General features: G+C 41.6%; 1 protein-coding gene across 1 annotated transcript in view; it reads right to left on the reverse strand.

Moving 5' to 3' along the window:
* LOC149458044 (matrix metalloproteinase-21-like) overlaps window positions 1–19,696 on the reverse strand; it is a 33,229-nt gene that overhangs the window by 5,919 nt on the left and 7,614 nt on the right. The window contains exons 3-6 of the mRNA XM_089682861.1: window positions 13,630–14,281; window positions 7,326–7,465; window positions 4,883–5,024; window positions 224–481 (exon numbers count right to left, since the gene is read on the reverse strand). Coding sequence (XP_089538987.1) covers window positions 224–481; window positions 4,883–5,024; window positions 7,326–7,465; window positions 13,630–14,281 — 1,192 coding nt within the window. The remainder of the gene's footprint in view (window positions 1–223; window positions 482–4,882; window positions 5,025–7,325; window positions 7,466–13,629; window positions 14,282–19,696) is intronic.

Below are 19,696 nucleotides of genomic sequence, written 5' to 3' on the forward strand. Positions count from 1 at the left end.
GCACTATATTCTCTAAATAATATTTGTGGTCCTATAGTGATGTCAGGGGGGGTATGATGCCCACCACTGGTTTAGAGCCTGTGTTGGGTTTGGATTATCATCTGTGAACAGATTAACCCTTACTTCCTGTAAGTAGTAGTTGATTGGGCAGAGGTTGGAACTTCTGAAAAGGTTTTTTTTATTGCAATCCAGACCTTCCTGTCCTTTATGATTCAATCCTTACCTTTAAAGAAATACTGAGCATCTATATTCCATGTCCAGACATGTACATAGGCATCTATGTCTTTCTCTGGAAGTCCCTTCCAGCCTGTTTTAATTGGCAGAGGGTCTCCGAATCTTGTTCTGTTACTCTTGTTTTCATACATCCAGTACCAGCCAGTCTTGAAGAAGTAGGTGTTGAACCTGTAGAAGGTGTCTCCACGTGAATTCCGTTCCTTCCTCACCCAATCAAACACTGCGCTGAAGCTACCATCACATGAGCCTGGTGACCAAGAGATGAAGATTAAATCTGTTGCTCCTAACATCTGCAAAAGTAAATTCTGTATACAGCATATTAAACTATACATGGAACATAAGTACAGATAGGTAGGTTTATTACAGCTACTCTCGCTTGAAATTGAGAAAAAAAAGCATGGCAGGTATTTATACTTACTGGTCACCTGATTAGTGACTTCAATCTTCACTCTTCTACAAGGTGATACTGTCCAAAAAATATTTAGCAATTGACACTTCCAGGTATCTTGAACGCCTAGTAATATTACACCAATAATATGCAAATAACCATCCACACCTATAATTATGTAATATAAATAAACAATACATTTATAATTGCAACCGCTATCCCTTCTCAAAAATAGATTCAAAATAACGCATACACCTGATAGCGCTTGCAAATTAATAATCTATGTGCAATTCTAAAAAAATGATAACAAAAAACACTTTTCACATTCCAAAAAGTCCAAAATTATGAATCTGTGTTCAAAACAAATAACTTTTCAAAGTCCCAAATAGTGTGTATTTCCATTGATTCCAACACCATGAAATTATGGAAACTCCATATGTTGCAATGAAAGTGCTCTTTACACTGATCCCACCATCCAGTGGCCACCACCAAAATCTCACTCACCAGGTTTCATTAACCTCCTTGTTATACAACAAGAAAAGTCAAATACACTTTGTTGTCTCCCAGGGACCAGTTACCATCTCTTGCTCAGCACTCCTCTGCGTAGTTATCTCCAGCAATCCCAACAGAGTTCCAATGGCGATAATGACAATGTTTAAAAAAAGAGAGAAGAGGAATCCTCTCATAGTGTAAACTGTATATTTATTAAAATGGTATCGTATAAAGGATTGTGCCCATGAAAAAAAAACCAAGCAATTCCGTTCCGATTTATCGGAAGTCACCGATCCCTCAGCGTGCGTTCCACCCAAGACCGGAAGAAGGAATCAATGGAAGTACATGCTATTTGGGACTTTGCAAAGTTATTTGTTTTGAACACAGATTATCAATTTTGGACTTTTTAGAATGTGAAAAGTGGTTTTTGTTACAATTTTTTTAGGACAATTGCACGTGGCACAGAGTATTGATATAAACCCTGTATAAAAATTGATTTGCAAATACTACACCAATGCAGAGCTGTAGTAATGTTGTGACCAGTAGGTGGAACCAAAGCACACAGTGGGGGATGCAGATTCCTGTGGAAATGTCAGATGCTAAAAAATCTTCAGCCAGTGTAGCTCTGCAAGAGTCACTGCTGGCTGGACTGATTATTAAGTATTATTAACCATCTTTTACAGCTTGATTTATGTTTAATTGGCAAAAGTCAGCAGTAAAGGCTAGAATAGAAAGTGCCCGTGTTGCATCATTCTTAATTCACTATTATTATTATACAGTATTTATAAAGTGCCAACAGTTCGCTCAGCGCTGTACATTACAAAGGGAGACAGTACATGCGACAGTACAAAACAATACAATGTGATACACGAGGGGTTCGAGGGCCCTGCTCTTTCGAGCTTACAATCTAGGAGGGAGGGATTCATATTCAGTGGCACCCAACCCACTAAGGAAATGTACCTGTGAGGCCTTGTGGTGTGCTGCATCAGAAAAGATGGCGCATGTCCATTTTTAAAAATGTTTTTGTATTCCAGTACATATTATACACATATATTGGAACAGGAGGAAATGGCTGTGGGGGATGGAGTGGTAGGAAGAGCGGAGGCGGTCGGCAATTAGCAGGGGGTGGGGTAGGCTTCCTTGAAGAGGTGGGTTTTCAGGGTGCGCCTAAAGGAGAGGAGAGTAGGTGATAGTCTGATGGATTGGGGTAGGGAGTTCCAGAGGATGGGTGATGCCCTGGAGAAGTCCTGGAGGCGGGCATGGGAGGAGGAGACCAGGGAACTAGAGAGAAGGAGGTCTTGTGAGGAGCGGAGAGTGCGTGTTGGGTGGTATTTGGATATTAGGTCGGTGATGTAGTTTGGGGCAGTATGATGGACAGCTTTGTACGTCAGTGTTAGCAGTTTGAATTTGATCTGTTGGGCAATCGGAAGCCAGTGGAGGGATTGGCAGAGGGTGGTGGCGGGAACGGAGCGGTTGGTAAGGTGGATGAGTCTTGCTGCCGTATTCAGGATCGACTGAAGCGGGGATAGCCTGTGGCGAGGCAGGCCAGTGAGGAGGGAGTTGCAGTAATCAAGTTGTGATATGATGAGGGAGCGGATGAGCTGCTTAGTGGTTTCTGGGGTTAGGAACGTGCAGATTTTGGCGATGTTGTGGAGGTGGAGTCTGCAAGAGTTTGTTAGTGGTTAGTCCAGGGGTCTCCAAAAAATAGCTCAGGAGCTAAATGTGGCCTGCTGCAATATTTTATCAGGCCTGTATCTAGAGTCAATGGCCTTTCACACAGGTCTTCAGGTCAGCCTAAAGTTTCCATTTCTCTCCAACATGGATGGGGCTGGGGACCCTGATGTAAGGGAAATTCTGATGGGGACTCTCCTGTATGAAATGGAGCTCTGATAGGGACTCTGATATAAGGAGGACACTGATGGGTTCAATTTTTTGGGGAATTTCTTTGCTTTGTTTTACTAAAGTTCTTTCTCTGTTGTTTTGAATCATATCATGCTGATTACAATAACGCTCCAAATAAAACCTATTCATTCATTTGAATTGTATTCATTAATTTATAAAACTGATTTTTTTTTACCCTTTAATACTTGAAAAATATATAATGTGGCTCTCTTACTACAAACTTTGCAGACTCCTCCTCTACTTTAAACTTTTTTTTTTAATAACGAGGATAATGTGGGGAAAGGTCAGAACCTCATCAAGTTTTTCTGTGTCTTTGTTAGGAAGGATTTCACTTCACAATTTCTAAAGTGATGCTGGACACCACCAAGACCAGAGATATCTCCATTGAGGACACACTCAGCAAAACAAACATTATTTTGTAAAACAAAAAATAATACAATGTCTAAAATAAAGGGTCCCTTTCAAAGAAAAAAATAATTATTAATAATGAGGTTCAGGGGTAGTCCGGTCAGAGAGGAGAAGACTGATTTACAGTACTCTCAGGATTGGTAAGTCCTCATTCAGGACCTGGAGTTTGGAGGCTCTGAGAAACTTTGGTTGGGAAAGAGCCATCAAACCCTGATTACAGTGACTTTGATCCCATAAGGGTTAATCCTCAAGGGAGGCTTGAAAAGCAGCAGGAAGGAGTCAGCACCTGTCTATAAGATGGAGTGGCGTTGTCCACTGCTGTAAGAAAGTGTGGGCTGTCTGGCCACTGAGCTGTCTCTGTTTGCTGAGCTCCTGCAGCTTGTCTTGTCTGTACCCCAAAACAGATGGGAACCCTAAACACAAGTGTGGGACCAAGATACTGGTGCTAAGCCATGTGGTCTTAATATATCAGAACTATGGACTGTTTGCCTTTATGTTTGCTAGAGAAAGCTGTTTGTTGCTTCTTTTGAGAGACCAATAAATACTTTTTTCCATTTATAACCGGCTGGCTAATAATTGCGGGCTCTCCATATTACAATATACACACATATCACCTTATGCAATGGAACAGCACAATGGAAGCAGTGGGCTCCTAGTTCAATTCCCATCAGGGACACAATCTTTATGGAACTTGTATGTTCTCTTCTTTGGCATGTCTTCTTTAAAGCTGGCCATAGATAGGGTAGAATTTATAAAGAATGTTCTAAGAAAGTTTGTTTCTTTAATCATTAGTGGGTCAAATCAATGTTTGTTTTCAACTACAAGGAAGAGAAAATTTGAAGGAACAGGATGGAACATTTTTCTCAAAGGAACAGATTTTGAATGGTGTATGTGGTTTTCGTTCAGTAAAGCCCATTCATTGAAAAATGAAATGCTAAAAGCAAATGAAATCTGAATGGCATTTGAATGTTCTGCGTATTTTCATACAAATATTCCTAAGACTTTTCCTAAGAATTTTCATTCAAAATTCAATCCATCTATGGCTAGCTTAAAGTGAAATTTAGGTAAATAGTAAAAATGGGCGAACAGGCAGGAATTTTAATGCAGAAGAGACTAAGTTACTTACCTGCCAATCCACCCTTGTACAGTGAGCCTCATGTTCCAAATCTGACTGAACTCCCGCGCATGCACAGGAGTGGCTTCATCCCCTCCCAGCCAATGACAGTGACCGGTGATTGAGACCTGGAAGCCGGCCACCTGGAGATGTCAGCAGCTGGGTGGGGAGATCCAGGACAGCACACCGCTGGATCCAAGGTGAGTTTAGTTCTGCTTTAAGTTTTTTTTCACTGTCCAAAAGCATACTGGTATATTGATAATCTTGTACATAAGGCTACAAACTCCCCTGAAAAAGGGGCTGATGAAAGTGGTTCTACATGCTCTATGAATTAAAGGTAATACCGTATTTTTTCTGTACAGCTTTTCTGTCCTCCCAGTCCAACTCAAAGTGCTTCCCCTGAGGTGTATAGTTTGGCTGCATCACGGACCCCATGCGATTTATATGGGGCAGGCCAAGAGCATGACCAATTTCATGGACAGCAACCTGCAACAGAAAATGTTAGAAATAAATACTCTAGGTTTTAATGTACGGGTTGTGCATTTCCAGCTAAAGCAAACTGGGTATATGTGCTAGACTGTTTTAAATTAGGTGTTTTATATTTTACTTCAATATAATTTTCTCATCAATTCAGAAACATTAATATTGTCATTGAATTTGTGGTTTAACCCATGAAAATTCATTATTTCTTATGAATTTGTATATTATCTCTTTTATCTCCTCTGTAAGCTGTACCTTAGCCTTCAGTGCTGGGAATTTTGTGGCTTATGCAGCAATCCCCTACCCTAAGCTGCCCTCACACTAATCCTCCCAATAACTCTAACATTAAAACTCTGTATATTATATATATATATATATATATATATTACACACACACAGTATATTGTCAAAAGTATTGGGACACCCCTCCGAATCATTGGATGTGATGTTAAAATCACCTCCATGGCCACAGGTGCATACAATCAAGCACCTAGGCATGCAGACTACTTCTACAAACATCTGTGAAAGAATGGGTTGCTCTCAGGAGCTCAGTGAATTCAAACACTGTAATAGGTTGCCACCTGTGCAATAAGTCCATTTGTGAAATTTCCTTGCTACTAAATATTCCACGTCAACTGATAGTGGTATTATAACAAAGTGTAAGCAACTGGGAATAACAGCAACTCAGCCACAAAGTGGTAGGCCATGTAAAATGACAGAGCAGGGTCAGCGCATGCAGACTCAGTAGCTAAAGACCTCCAAACATCGTGTGGTCTTCAGATTAGCACAACAACAGTGCGTAGAGAGCTTCATTGAATGGGTTTCCATGGCTGAGTAGCTGCTTCCAAGCCTTACATCACCAAGTGCAATGCAAAGCTTCGGATGCAGTGGTGTAAAGCACGTCACTACTGGACTCTAGAGTTACAATACCACTATCAGTTGACCATGGAATATTTAGTAGCAAGTAAAATTCAAGGATGGACTTATTGCACAGGTGGCAACCTATCACGGTACCACGCTTAAATTCACTGAGCTCCTGAGAGTGACCCATTCTTTCAAAAACGTTTGTAGAAACAGTCTGCATGCCAAGGTGCTTACACCTGTGGCCATGGAGGTGATTTGAACACCCGAATCCAATGATTTGGAGGGGTGTCCCAATACTTTTGGCAATATAGTGTATATACATTAAAAGTATATAGATATATATATATATATATATATATAGAGTGTATATGCCCTGAAAAAGTATTCATGGCTCTTGAAATTTTCCACATTTTGTCATGTTACAACCAAAAGCATAAACGTATTTTATTGAGATTTTATGTGATAGACCAACACATAAGTGGAAGTCTAATGGAAGGAAAATGATAATTGTTTTTCAAAATTTTTTACAAATAAATATCTGAAAAATGTGGCATGCATTTGTATTCAGCCCCCCTGAGTCAATACTTTGTAGAACCACCTTTCAGTGCAATTACAGCTGCAAGTCTTTTTGGGTATGTCTCTACCAGCTTTGCACATCTAGAGTGAAATTTTTGCCTGTTCTTCTTTGCAAAATAGCTCAAACTCTGTCAGATTGGCACTGTATATACCCATTATATAATCCCAATAGAGAGCTCAAATTTCCACCAATTAATGTTGAAACGCACAAAATTTGACCCTTGGGATGCTTTGCAAGAACCACCAAAATTTACATCTATGATATATATATTTATATCAGTGGAACAGTCACTGCATCCTATCAGATATGGTCACTGTTCATCAACGACAGCAACCGCGGCTGAATTAAACCACTGGAGAATTCGCCATCCACGTTGTTGGGCTGAATGGCACAAATTCAGGCTGCTTATGCAGGCACACTCACCCTCACTTTTGTAAATGTAACCCTTGTTGACATACTTCTGTTGTGCATAAATATCTGATCCAAAGGCCAAACTTCCTAAGCCAGGAGCTAGCAGCACCAATGTTACAGTGCGCCAATCTCCTTCAGAAACAGTTTCATTTTCTTTTCTCTTCAATTGACAGCAGTCAGGAACTAGCAGTATTTAAGAAAAGATAATCCATACTCTAATCTTTGTGACTTTTACATACAAAATACCATAAAAATCTATACTATAGTACGCATATGCTAAATCTTTAGTGAATTAGGGACATTCATTTGTTAATAAATAAAGGATATAATGAAAGTAATGAAAATACCTGGCATATTATTTTTTAGTGGATTGACCCTAAAAAGTGTTGTTTTTCTTTTTACTTCTGGAATTGTTATAGACCCGTTATTTGTCAGCTAGCAACAGTACAACTCACTTTTAAAAGGCTGATTCCTTGTTCACTTGTTGGGCCAACAAAGTGTTCATCATCATCAAAATGAATGTCTCCCAGGTACCAGGCATGGGCAAACTCCTGCCCGACTCCATCGAATGCCTGAGAACAGCCAAGGTGCTGCCCTGTGAAGAGCCAGATCATCATTATATACATATAGGAAAAAAAATGGGAAAACGTGCGTTTGGTGCTCTCAAATTTATTTCACTAAAATACGCTAGGATAAAATTCTTGCTGCTTTTAAACACTAAAGCTGAACTTCAGGCAAACAACCTATACACCTCAAATGCAAAGCAGCATATGTAAGCTGTTTTAGCTGCCAAATGATCTGTTTTTCTGTCCATACAGTCCAAAGATTTACACAGCACAGCCCAATTAGACAACATAGCCACCCTGGCAAACTGAATTTTTTCTCCTGCCACTAAGAGAAAAAGCTAGACCACCTGCCTGCCCTCAGCCTGTGTCTGGACAATAATCAAGCAGCAGCAGATCGATGGCCCCCTCCTTTTGCTCACATTTCTTTCTTCTGTCAGCTCCTAATTGGCCTCTAGTGCTGCCACTTCCTTCCCCAGCCTTTAGCTCAGGGTATTATAAATGGCTGAAACCAGAACAGGTTCAGGTATTTAGACTTGCTGCATCTAAAAGTATAGTGCTATCAATGATGCTTTCATGAACAGGTAACTCAAATCATCAGTGTTTTGTTATTTCTGTATGGAGCTCAGCTTTAAATGGGTTTAATAAGTCAATTGTGCAATTCAATTGTATTTTTTAGCTTTATATCCATCCAGGCTGCTATGTGATAAATTCCACCTACTACAGTTCAGCAAACATCCCAACAGGCCCAGATTCTGCGGGAGTGTCCCAGAATTTTACCAAAAGTTGGCTCCAAGAATTACCTTTCACATCATTTCCCCATGACTACATTACTCTAAACAGCTCCACCCACACTTTAATTCACAACAAGTATAGCAAGCCTGCTTTGAATCATGAAAAGGGTGTCCTGGGGACAGATTAGATTAGAGTGGTGCGCAGGATGTGGAGGACAGTGCTCTGGAGTGTTGGGTGAGCCAGACAGGAGTACAGCAGTCAGGGACTGGAGTCCCTAATCCATTCATCTAGTAGCAAACCATAAGCTACTTCTTCTGCTTCTGTACCTACCTAGACCAGGACTTCAGCATCGAGTTCAGCGAGGGGCCCAACAAGTGAGACATAGAACCTCCTTCTCCATACTTGTCCTTTCTTCTTCTTTTTCCAAACCTGTATCCTGTTCTTCCTCCACACCCCTACCCTCTTCCACCTCTTCCACACCCATACACTCTTCTTTCTTCCTCCTCTACACCAGCACCCTCTTCTTTCTTCCTCCACCACTCCAGCACCCTCTTCTTCCTCCATAACTGTACCTTCTTCCTCTTCCACCACACTTGTACCCTTCTCTTTCTTTCGCCACCACACCTGTACCCTCTTCTTTTATCTCACCTCTACCCTTTTCTTCCTTCACACCTGTTCCCTCTTCCTTCACCTCAGTATCCCTACTTTCTTCTTTCTTCCTCTGCTATACCTGTACCTTCTTCATCCTTCACACCTGTACCCTCTTATTTTCCTCCACACTTGTAGCTTCTTCTTCCTCCTTCACACCTGTAGCTTCTTCTTCCTCCTCCACACCTGTACCCGTTTCATCCTTCACACCTGTACCCTCTTCTTTGTCCACTTCTGTACCCTCTTCTTACCCCCTGCACACCTGTACCTGCTTCTTTCCTCTCACCTCTACCCTCTTCTTGCTCCTGCACACTGTATCTTTTCCCCTTTCACTTGTACCCCCTTCTTCCTCCTCCATACTTGTACCTTCTTCCTTCCTCTGACCTGTACCCTCTTCTTTTTCATTCCTCACACCTGTCCACTCTGATTGTTCCACCACATCTGGCTCTGCTTCTTCCTTAACACTTGTCCCCTCTTCTACCTCATCCACACCTGTACCATCTACTTTACTCTCACCTGTACTTTCTTCTTTCTCTTCCACATCTGTACCTTCTTTCTCCTCCTCTGTGTCTGATCCATTTCCTCCAGATCACCTGTACCCTCTTCTTCCTCTTCCACACCTGTACCCTCCTCCTTCCTCTCATCTATAGTTTTTTTTCTTTCTTCTCACCTATACCCTCTTCTTTTTCATTCCTCATACATGTGTCCTTATATTCTTCCACACATCTATCCCCTGTACTTGTAAACCTATCCACACCACCTATCCCTTTTTTCCACTACACCATTGACACATCCCCCTTAAAAATTGTATTTTTGCTAGAGTACATCAAACCACATCATCTGCAGGTTTAAGGCATTTTACAAGTATGTTATTTAAAGGAATTGTGTTTTTAAATGTTGGCCTTGAAGATTTATTAAAAGATCCACTCTCCACTGAAGGGTATTTTTTTCATCAGTACATATCCCAAATGGCAGTGTCAGGCTACCCTTCTTTTTTTCCTTTACCAAAATATTGCAATTTGACATTGAAAAGGGCCAGAAAAAAATAACTAGATTTATCTATCACAGATTTCAATAGGGTTCGGGCACTATGTTTGGGGTTTGTGGATTTTTCAAGTGTTCTGTGAGTATCCAGCAAACCTCAGTTTGCTCATGACTAGTCACTATGACCAGCACAGGGTTTCATTAAAAGAAATGAGGCAAGTGGAAAGTGGTATTGTATTTTCTCTGTTCAATTACATTATCTAGACCAGTGGTGGGCAACCTTTTTTTTCAACTGAGCCAAATCTCGCCAAAACCATGATTGAAATTTATTTTGAGAGCCACATTTTTAAAACTGAAAATACATCTCCCATATAGTAATTCATCCCCCATAGTAATTCATCCCCCATATAGTAATTCATCCCCCATAGTGTAATTCATCCCCCATAGTAATTCATCCCCCATATAGTAATTCATCCCCCATCGTAATTCATCCCCCATAGTAATTCATCCCCCATAGTAATTCATCCCCCATATAGTAATTCATCCTCCATATAGTAATTCATCCCCCATATAGTAATTCATCCCCCATAGTAATTCATCCCCCATATAGTAATTCATCCCCCATAGTAATTCATCCCCCATATAGTAATTAATCCCCCATAGCAATTCATCCCCCGTATAGTATTTCATCCCTCGTATAGTATTTCATCCCCCGTATAGTATTTCATCCCTCGTATAGTATTTCATCCCTCATATAGTATTTCATCCCCCATATAGTAATTCATCCCTCATATAGTATTTCATCCCTCATATAGTATTTCATCCCTCATATAGTATTTCATCCCCCCATATAGTATTTCATCCCCCTATATAGTATTTCATCCCTCATATAGTAATTCATCCCTCATATAGTATTTCATCCCTCATATAGTATTTCATCCCCCCATATAGTATTTCATCCCTCATATAGTATTTCATCCCTCATATAGTAATTCATCCCTCATATAGTAATTCATCCCCCATATAGTAATTCATCCCCCATATAGTAATTCATCCCTCATATAGTATTTCATCCCCCCATATAGTATTTCATCCCCCCATATAGTATTTCATCCCCCCATATAGTATTTCATCCCCCATATAGTAATTCATCCCTCATAAAGTAATTCATCCCTCATATAGTATTTCATCCCCCCATATAGTATTTCATCCCTCATATAGTATTTCATCCCCCCATATAGTATTTCATCCCTCATATAGTAATTCATCCCTCATATAGTATTTCATCCCTCATATAGTATTTCATCCCCCCATATAGTAATTCATCCCTCATAAAGTAATTCATCCCTCATAAAGTAATTCATCCCTCATATAGTATTTCATCCCCCACAGTACTATTCCCCCCCCCCCTTCTAGTAAGCCAAGTCCCCCGTGTCAATTCACTTACCTTTTGCGTTCCTCTCGCTGTCTTCCCGCGCCGTTCGGGTCTTCAGGGCGGACTGTGAGAGGAGCCTAGCTCCCCTCCCCTCACGTTCGGCACGCTGCCCCGCCTACACACATCCTGACAGCCACATCCGCGGGCCGGATTAAAAGGTCCGCGCGGACTTTTGGGGCTGCCAACCGAGAGGAGGCAGGGGAGCGGCCGACCGAGAGGAGGGAGGGGAGCAGGCGCCCGGCACACAGAAGAGCCGCATTAGAGTGGGTAAAGAGCCGCATGTGGCTCGCGAGCCGCGGCTTGCCGACCACTGATCTAGACCCAAGGACCAAAATGAAATATACTGCAGCTTACCATGTGTCAATGTGCTACATTCATTTAAAATTTGTAGGCTTTTTTAACTTTAAAGCGGAGTTCCACCTGAAAGAAAAACAAAAATTCAGCAGCTACAAAAACTGTAGCTGCTAACTTTTAAAATACAGCCACTTACCTGTCCCTGGGTCCAGCAGTGTCCTCACCACCGCTGATTTCACCGGCCGTCTTCTCTCCCTGGCGCTGGCATCTTCAATATGGGCACCTGGCTGTGACAGCTTGGGCCCATGTGTGAGAAGTGCTGCACTTTGTGAATGGCCCTGTAGTCTTCTGGGACCTGTCAAGTGTCCCAGAAGACAACGGGGGGGGGGGGACGGACAGCTTCCGCTTCTGATCGCGGCAGAAGTGGGAGCGGATACCTGTCAAATTCGGGTACCCACTCCCCAAAGGTGCCAATCCTTAATGGGGAGCAGGGGACAAAGTCTTAAAGCGGAACTTCCCCTTTTGGGTGGAGCTCCGCTTTAAAGTGATTTTATGGCTCTCGCTGCTGCATGAGGAGATGAGAGCCCCAGAGCAGTAGCTCTCATGCACATTGCTGAATTGAGATGGGGCTTAGGTAAGTATAAGGGGGGCTGAGGGGGAAGCTGTAGTCAAAAGGTTTTTTACCTTAAAGCGGAGCTCCACCAAAAAGGGGAAGTTCCAATTAAGGACTGCTCCCCCACTCCCGATTAAGGATTGGCACCTTTAGGGGGCGGTGGGGGTAGTGGGTACCCGAATTTGACAGGTACCCACTCCCACTTCTGGTCTGAACGCCTAGGCGATCGGAAGCGGAAGGTGTCCTCCCTCCCTGTAGTCTTTTGGGACACGTGACAGGTCCCAGAAGATTACAGGACCATTCATGAAGCTCAGTGCCACTCGCGCATGCGCAGTGGGTATCCGGCTGTGAAGCCGCAAGCTGTCACAGCCGAGTGCCCACACGGAAGATGCCGACACCTGGATCACAGGACGGCCGGTAAAACGGGCTGCGGGGGACACACCGCGGGACCGAGGGACAGGTAAGTGTGTTTTTTAAAAGTCAGCAGCTACAGTTTTTGTAGCTGCTGACTTTTATTTTTTGACAGGGTGAGTGGAACTCCGCTTTAATACATAGAATACATTAAGCTAAAAAAAAAACCTTCTGCATTTAGAACCACTTAAATTTTTATGTGGCAATCCTGTCAGATGAAAATTAAGGTTTAAAAAGCATAAAACATTTACTTGATCTCTGAGGGAGCAGCACTGTAACCCTGGAACGGGACTACCATAGGACTCCAGATTTATTAAGAGATCAACAGATTTAATTTTTTTTTTCTCACAAACAAGTATAAAGAATAGTATATTTAACAGACCAAAGAGAGCAGATAGGAGAGGTTAATTGTTAGTTCTCTTCATATCTTGTTCTAGTGACAACTGTCTAAAATGGGATTTCCTATCACTTCATGTTCAGACAACAGTGGTTATCAGGACAAATATAGACAATGATTCTCCTCACAGGAAATACTTTCAGCAAAAACTGGATACAAATACAGCAATAACTGTTGCTATCCAGCATGGAAAGGTTTTTGGCTATAGATGCACCAATATTAGCAATTTGTGGCAGACAACCCAGCCTGTGAAATATTTTGCATGTTTGTAAACTCTCACCAACAATAGTCAGATACTTCTGTTTTTTTCCAAACCTGCACTAAATCAGTGGCATCTGGCATACCATTGGTTGTTCTGCTGTATGCACTTTCATTCATTATTACGGTTTTTCTGTATAGGTCTACTGTGTCCACCAAAAAAAAACCATTTACCTTCTCCTTGTCCCAATGTTTCCATTGGGGATTTTAAAACTGTAATATAAAAAAAAAAAAAAAAAGAGAGCAAACTAAAACACTGGAATTGTATGAGTAGTGTTTTGGTTTAGGTTTACAGGTTTGTGTTAGGATTGGGGTTAGTTTTAGAGGTTATTTAGGAGTCAAGATTAAGACACTTTCCCAGAATTATCCCATTTCAGGAACTGTCGTGTTTTAACTAATCAAAAAATAAAGATAAACTTGCCTGTTCCAAATCCAATTCGAATGTCTATATCATCTCCAGTGAGATCCTCCTCAAATTGCAGTGGAATGACCTCGCTCCACATACGGAAAGCAGTACGAAGTATTCTCCTCTGCTGTTCGATGGTTAATTGCATGCTGTATCCCTCTCCCATGAGCTTCCACTTCAATGATCTCTTGGAAATACTCATGGCATTTGCATTCTCCAGAGCATTTCTCTCATCTCGTTTTTTTCTGTAGTGAGCAACCAATGTGGACAGAACACTTCTCCTTCTACGTTGATTTCTATCTGGTTGTGTGGAATCATGGTGTGTTTCATTTGTGGCCAAAAGGCTCAAAGTTGCGTTTTTGCGTCTTGAAGGTGCTTTGCGGTCAGGAACACCACAACGGGGTTTATTCATGGCCAGTTTGGTGGATGTGTCTAAGATGCCCGTGACATTCAGCCAATTGGCTTCTTGAAACTTTTTCAAAGAATCCGAAAAAGATGCGCTTAACTCAGTCTTGTTAGGAGAAGGGAAAAAGGAGCGCTCTGATGATTCGCCTTCTGATAAAAGCTGAGAAACATCTTGTGGAGCTTGGTCAAGTTCAGGGGAATCTCCAAATGCCTGCTCCTCCCAGTTCACAGGATTCACCCAACCATATTTCACCAGATATTGCTACAGAACAGAGAAATTAAAACAAGAAACTCAGAGCCAAGTGACACACATATTATGTATGTAACCTAATTGCAGCCCTTGACACTACCAAATAATAATCAGTAAATGTATTGGTCCAGAAAGCTGTCAGAGACTGCAGACATGGGCATGCTACAGGGGATGGGCATGCTATAGAGACTGCAAACATGCTATAGGAATTGTTGGAGGCTGGAGATATGTTATAGGAAAGATCCGAGAAAAAAAAAGATGAAAAGAAAAAATGAGACATTACTAAAATGTAAGATAGTGTGAAAGAACTACTAGACTAGTCAGTCTAAAGAATACTGAAGAATATTTGTATGCAGACTGCCAAAAGATAAAGGTAATGGATAGGTAATGCACACATATGATGCTGAGCCTCCAGAAGATGCTTCCAGAAGAAGAAGTGAGGCCAAAAGATGCTGGATGTCCTTCATTCAGGACATGAGGCAGGCTCATCTAACTTCCTGCAGCTTCAATGCACACTGTGAAAGGCTCAGAGCACTCAAAGCCAGGTCTATAAGGACATGGTTTGACATGTTTGGTGTGGAGAAACTCAAGTGTCCTGCACAGAGCCCTTATCTCAACCCTACTGAACACCTTTGGGATGAACTGAAATGTCAATTTTGAGCCAGTCTTCCAGGGGCGGATTGACCATTTGAGCACTCGGGCACTGCCCGAGGGCCCGGGCTCAGTAGGGGGCCCCATGAGATGCCCCTGGTACCTTTTCATTTGCTTTTTCATAGGCTCTTTTTGGGTTTGGGTGAGGACACAGGGGCCCCATGATCCCCTATTGCCCGAGGGCCCCATGAGTTGTCAATCCGCCCCTGCAGTCTTTTCATCCAACATCAGTACCTGACTTCAAAAATGCTCGTTTGGCTGAATAAGCACAACTTTACATAGACATGCTTCAAAATCCTGTGAAAAGTCTTCCTAAAAGACTATAGTGTCTATATCTAATGCACATTTGGGTCAAACATTGAAATTTCAGAGACTAAAATTTACCCTAAAGAGCATCTCTTAAAGGCTAAGTTCACCTTTAAGAAAAAAATAATAACACGCATTTTTTTCCAAGTGAAAAAATGTGGATTTATTATTTCTTTGCACAGGAGCCTGCAAAGTATTGCACCTGTGATCAGTTGACTGCATTTGTAATGTCAGTCTCCTGCAGACACTTCCTATAGCTCTCTACCCATACCTATGTATGGGTTTTCAGTCACTGAGCTGCAGGAAATGTCAATGGACTAGGAGTGCACTGATCAGCAGACGGGACTTGAAGTTTATTAATTCACAGATCTTTGTGAACGATGACGTGGCTGTGCGGGTGGAGCCCTCATTATAAAGGGGACCTCCAGATACCACCAGGAGTACACCCTATGTACTCTTGGGGCACTTGGAAGTGGAGAAGAGGCCCTTGCCCCTCAAACCTGAGATAAGGGTACTTTGCAAGGTGGGGAAGGACTTGCCCCCCCTTGCAAAGTACCTTTCCAATGTTGAAAAGCATGTGGTCTGACATGGAATAGGAAGGGGGGCTGCATGCTCACTGCCCTCCCTTTCATAGCCACCCAAAGTGCATGCTTGGATGTCATGAACAGCAACCCTACCTATCTATGAGTCCTTCCCTGTGTAAGTATTTGCTACTCTGTTTATTAATTCATATAACCCTTTGATACACCCTTTTAGAAGTCTGTTTAACCTGGCTGCAATGTATTATAAAAAATTTAAACTCATATCTTTTATTTGTTGCCTGGGTTTGCTTTTTGATATATTTCCTCTGAAAACCTAATTTTAGTTAAACATTATTATTCTCTCCAGATGGAACATGGTGAAATGTTTCCTGGATGAGCATGTACATGTTTTGACTGCTGAGCTGAATGATGAGTGTGCAAATGAGAGATATTCTATCTCATATCTGTTAGTAATTCACATCCAAAAAAAAAGAAAAAAATAAGCAGTACGCCCACTCTTCTGCTTGGTGCAGGTTTGACAGAAGAATGTTTATGTTGCCTTGTTGCTCATGTTAAACTGAGATATTATCACGTGTTTTCTTATTTACTGGCACATTTCCATTCTATCATCCTGAAGCAGCCTTTCTCAACCAGGGTTCCATGGAACCCTAGGGTTCCTTCAGAAGTTGCTAGGGGTTCCTTGAGCAATGATCAATTTATGCCTCTCAGATAACTTCACACAGACACCAATTATTTTTTTAGCTATTTGTAAGAGGTAGATTCTTCCTATTGACCACATTAATGGACAGTGAATTACAGATATGATAATTGTTAGCATGGATTCCTTGAGACTGGAAAGTTATTTCAAGGGTTCCTCCATGTTCAATAGGTTGAGAGAGGCTGTCCTGGAGGTTTCATTTCTCACACCGGCTTTCAGGGGGCTTAAAGTGTTTCTAAACCCACAACAGTAAAATCAGTCTGTATATGCAGTAAAACATGCTTGTTATACTCACTGTGGAACCTAAGGGGTTAATCCTCCACATTGTGTAAAAAAGCTATTCAATCCTGTCTTAACTTTTCCTCCCCTTCTACTGTCCTCAATCCCACAGCTGATAGTACAGAGCTCTAGGAGTCACTCTGCACATGCTCAGTTTAGTGTGTATTGCTAGAGAGATTTATTTTTTCATTGGGAGGGTGCATGTGAGCAGCACAGGGCCAAGCAGCACTGTCCAGACAGAGGGTCACGGATTATGCAGCTTCATAGGACAGTTAGAGCAGAATGAAAAATCCTACAAGCTTTAACCAGTGCTCAGCTGGAGACTGATAGAAGTCACAAAACTGCTATATACTGCTGATAGAAAAGGTATTTGGCAGTTTATATTTACTAAAATATTGGCATTTCCATGTTCTGTGTACTGTGGAAGACCAGATATAGTGAATGATGGGTCCTGGATTTAGTAACACTTTAAAGAGGAACGTCACTCCTGTGTTTTGCGTACTCAGTTCACATGCTGACCAACAAATACACTGTAGTTCTGCTACAAGGCTTGGGCCTTGAGCAAAAATAATTACCTTTGCCTTGGCTTACATGAGAGTACTGAGGAAATGCTTCTTGCCTGCACAAAACTGGTGACATAATCTCAACCTAGGCTAGGCAACGTCACTTCAAATGATCTCAAGGTCTAATCTAATGATAAAAGGTGGACCTTTTTGAAAAATAATAAAGTTACTGTATATTGTGACATGTCCAAAAGCTGTTCATGACAAGACTTGTAAAATTATAGAAAGGTTCACTTCAATCATAGTGGCTTATATTGACAGACAAGCCTTAAATTGGAACTATATTGTTTCAAGCACCAAAACAGATAATGCTATTTAATTAATTTTTTATATTCAAAGCAAACTCACTCATCCATCCATGTCTCCATGCTTAATTTTGTTGAGAAATCGCTTTGCAAAACACCCCCTAGCATTTCTAGCTACAGCCATCTTGAGCAAGGGCAGATGATTCATGTAGTATTTACTTCCTGGAATCCATCTACCCTTAGCTCAGGCATGCAGACAGGAAGGCGTGCTTAGCTGAGAAAACAATTCATCCAGATGAAAGAAAAATGAAGGCTCCTGTGATGTATGACATAATTTTGGCCTAGACTAGAAACCAGGAAGCAACTGAACAAACGTAAAAAAAAACATTTAAAACAAGTAAATATAATATATACCTTCCTATCTATTTCATAATGCTAGCAACATAAGGATTAAAATAGTTAAATGAAAGAGTTTAGTTCCACCTGTGTCCAAATAGACCAAAGCTACAGGTGTAGTTTATGGGGCCTTGTCAGTTGCACAGGGACTCTCTCCTCACCCCCATGAGACAACACTGGGTGTCTGAGTGGCCAATCATTAGGCACCAGCCTAATTATAATCTCTGTGTGACCAGGGTGGTCCTTCCCTTCTGTTAAGTGCTGAACCTTGCAAGGATGTCTAATGGGACCATTAGAGAGAGATAGGCTTCATGGACATGGGTGTATTTGCCCATGCAAAGTGAGGAGGCTGTGTATTTCTGGTGCCCAGGATGTCCTGAAGCTGTGTACAACCACCCATTGACATGAATGACTGTAGGCACAAGCATCATCAGAAAAGCTATCAAACTGATACTGCATTGTATGAAATAGTGTCAATGAGCAAAACGTATCCTAATCTTCATACTGTATGTTCTATAGAGACATTCCCTGCTGAGGTTTTGCATCACCCCGAATATTTTTCCTTGATATTTCCATTTTATTTAATCTACAAGTACAGTATTGGCTAGAGTATGTGCAATAAAAAAACAAAAGCCTTTAAAGTGGTAGTAAAGCAACTTTGTTACTGTTTACCTACAGGTAAGCTTATAATGAAGCTTACCTGTAGGTAAAAATAATATCTCCTAAAGGTGCACTGCTTAGGAGATATTCAGGTTTTTCTTACAGCAATGCATGCTCTCTGCAGGAACAGCATACCTGCACCATTCCTTCAGAGTACTGTGCCGTGTCCTGAAACTCCGGTGCACATGCACGGGAGTGACGTCATCGCGGCTCAGCCAGCCAGATGGCCAAAGCTCACAAACCTGGAAGGAAGACTGGGTGAAGATGGAAGCCTCTACAGCGGTGACAGCGCACCGCTGGAGGGCTTAGTTTTAAGGTAAGTTGTGCATAATGTGCTAGAATGCGTTGTACAGTTGCAAGAAAAAGTATGTGAACCCCTTGGGATTACGTGGAGTTTTGCATGAATTGGGCATAAAATGTGCTCTGAACGTCATCTAAGTCACAACAATAGAAGAACACAGTCTGCTGAACATAATACTACACAAACATTAGATGTTGCCATGGTTTAATTGCACATAACATGTAAACATTCACAGTGCAGGGAGGAAAAAGTATGTGAACTTTTGGACTTAATAACTGGTTGACCACAAAACTGTTTCAGTGTAGCAATATTCTTGGGATGTCTGGTGTGAATCGCTCTCTTAAGGTCATGCCACAGCATTTCAATCGGGTTGAGGTCAGGACTCTGACTGGGCCACTCCAGAAGGCGTATTCTGTGCTGTTTCAGCCATTGTTTTGTTGAATTACTTGTATGCTTTGGGTCATTGTCCTGTTGCATCACCCATCCTCTGCGGAGCTTCAGTTGGCGGACAGATGGTCGTACGTTTTCCTGCAAAATGTCTTGATAAACTCTAGAATTTATTTTCCCATCAATGAAAACAATCCGTCCAGGCCCTAATGCAGCAAAGCAGCCCCAAACCATGATGCTCCCTCCGCCATGTTTTACAGTGGGGATGAGGTTTTGATGTTGGTGTGCTATGCCTTTTTTTCTCCACACATAGTGTTGTGTGTTCTTCCCAAACAACTCAATCTTGGTTTCATCTGTCCACAGTATATTTTGCCAGTAGTGCTGTGGAACATCCAGGTGC

Source organism: Staurois parvus, unplaced genomic scaffold (genome assembly GCF_062004578.1).
Source record: "Staurois parvus isolate SC_StPar_1 unplaced genomic scaffold, SC_StPar_1.0 ptg000298l, whole genome shotgun sequence".
Lineage (NCBI taxonomy): Eukaryota > Metazoa > Chordata > Amphibia > Anura > Ranidae > Staurois > Staurois parvus.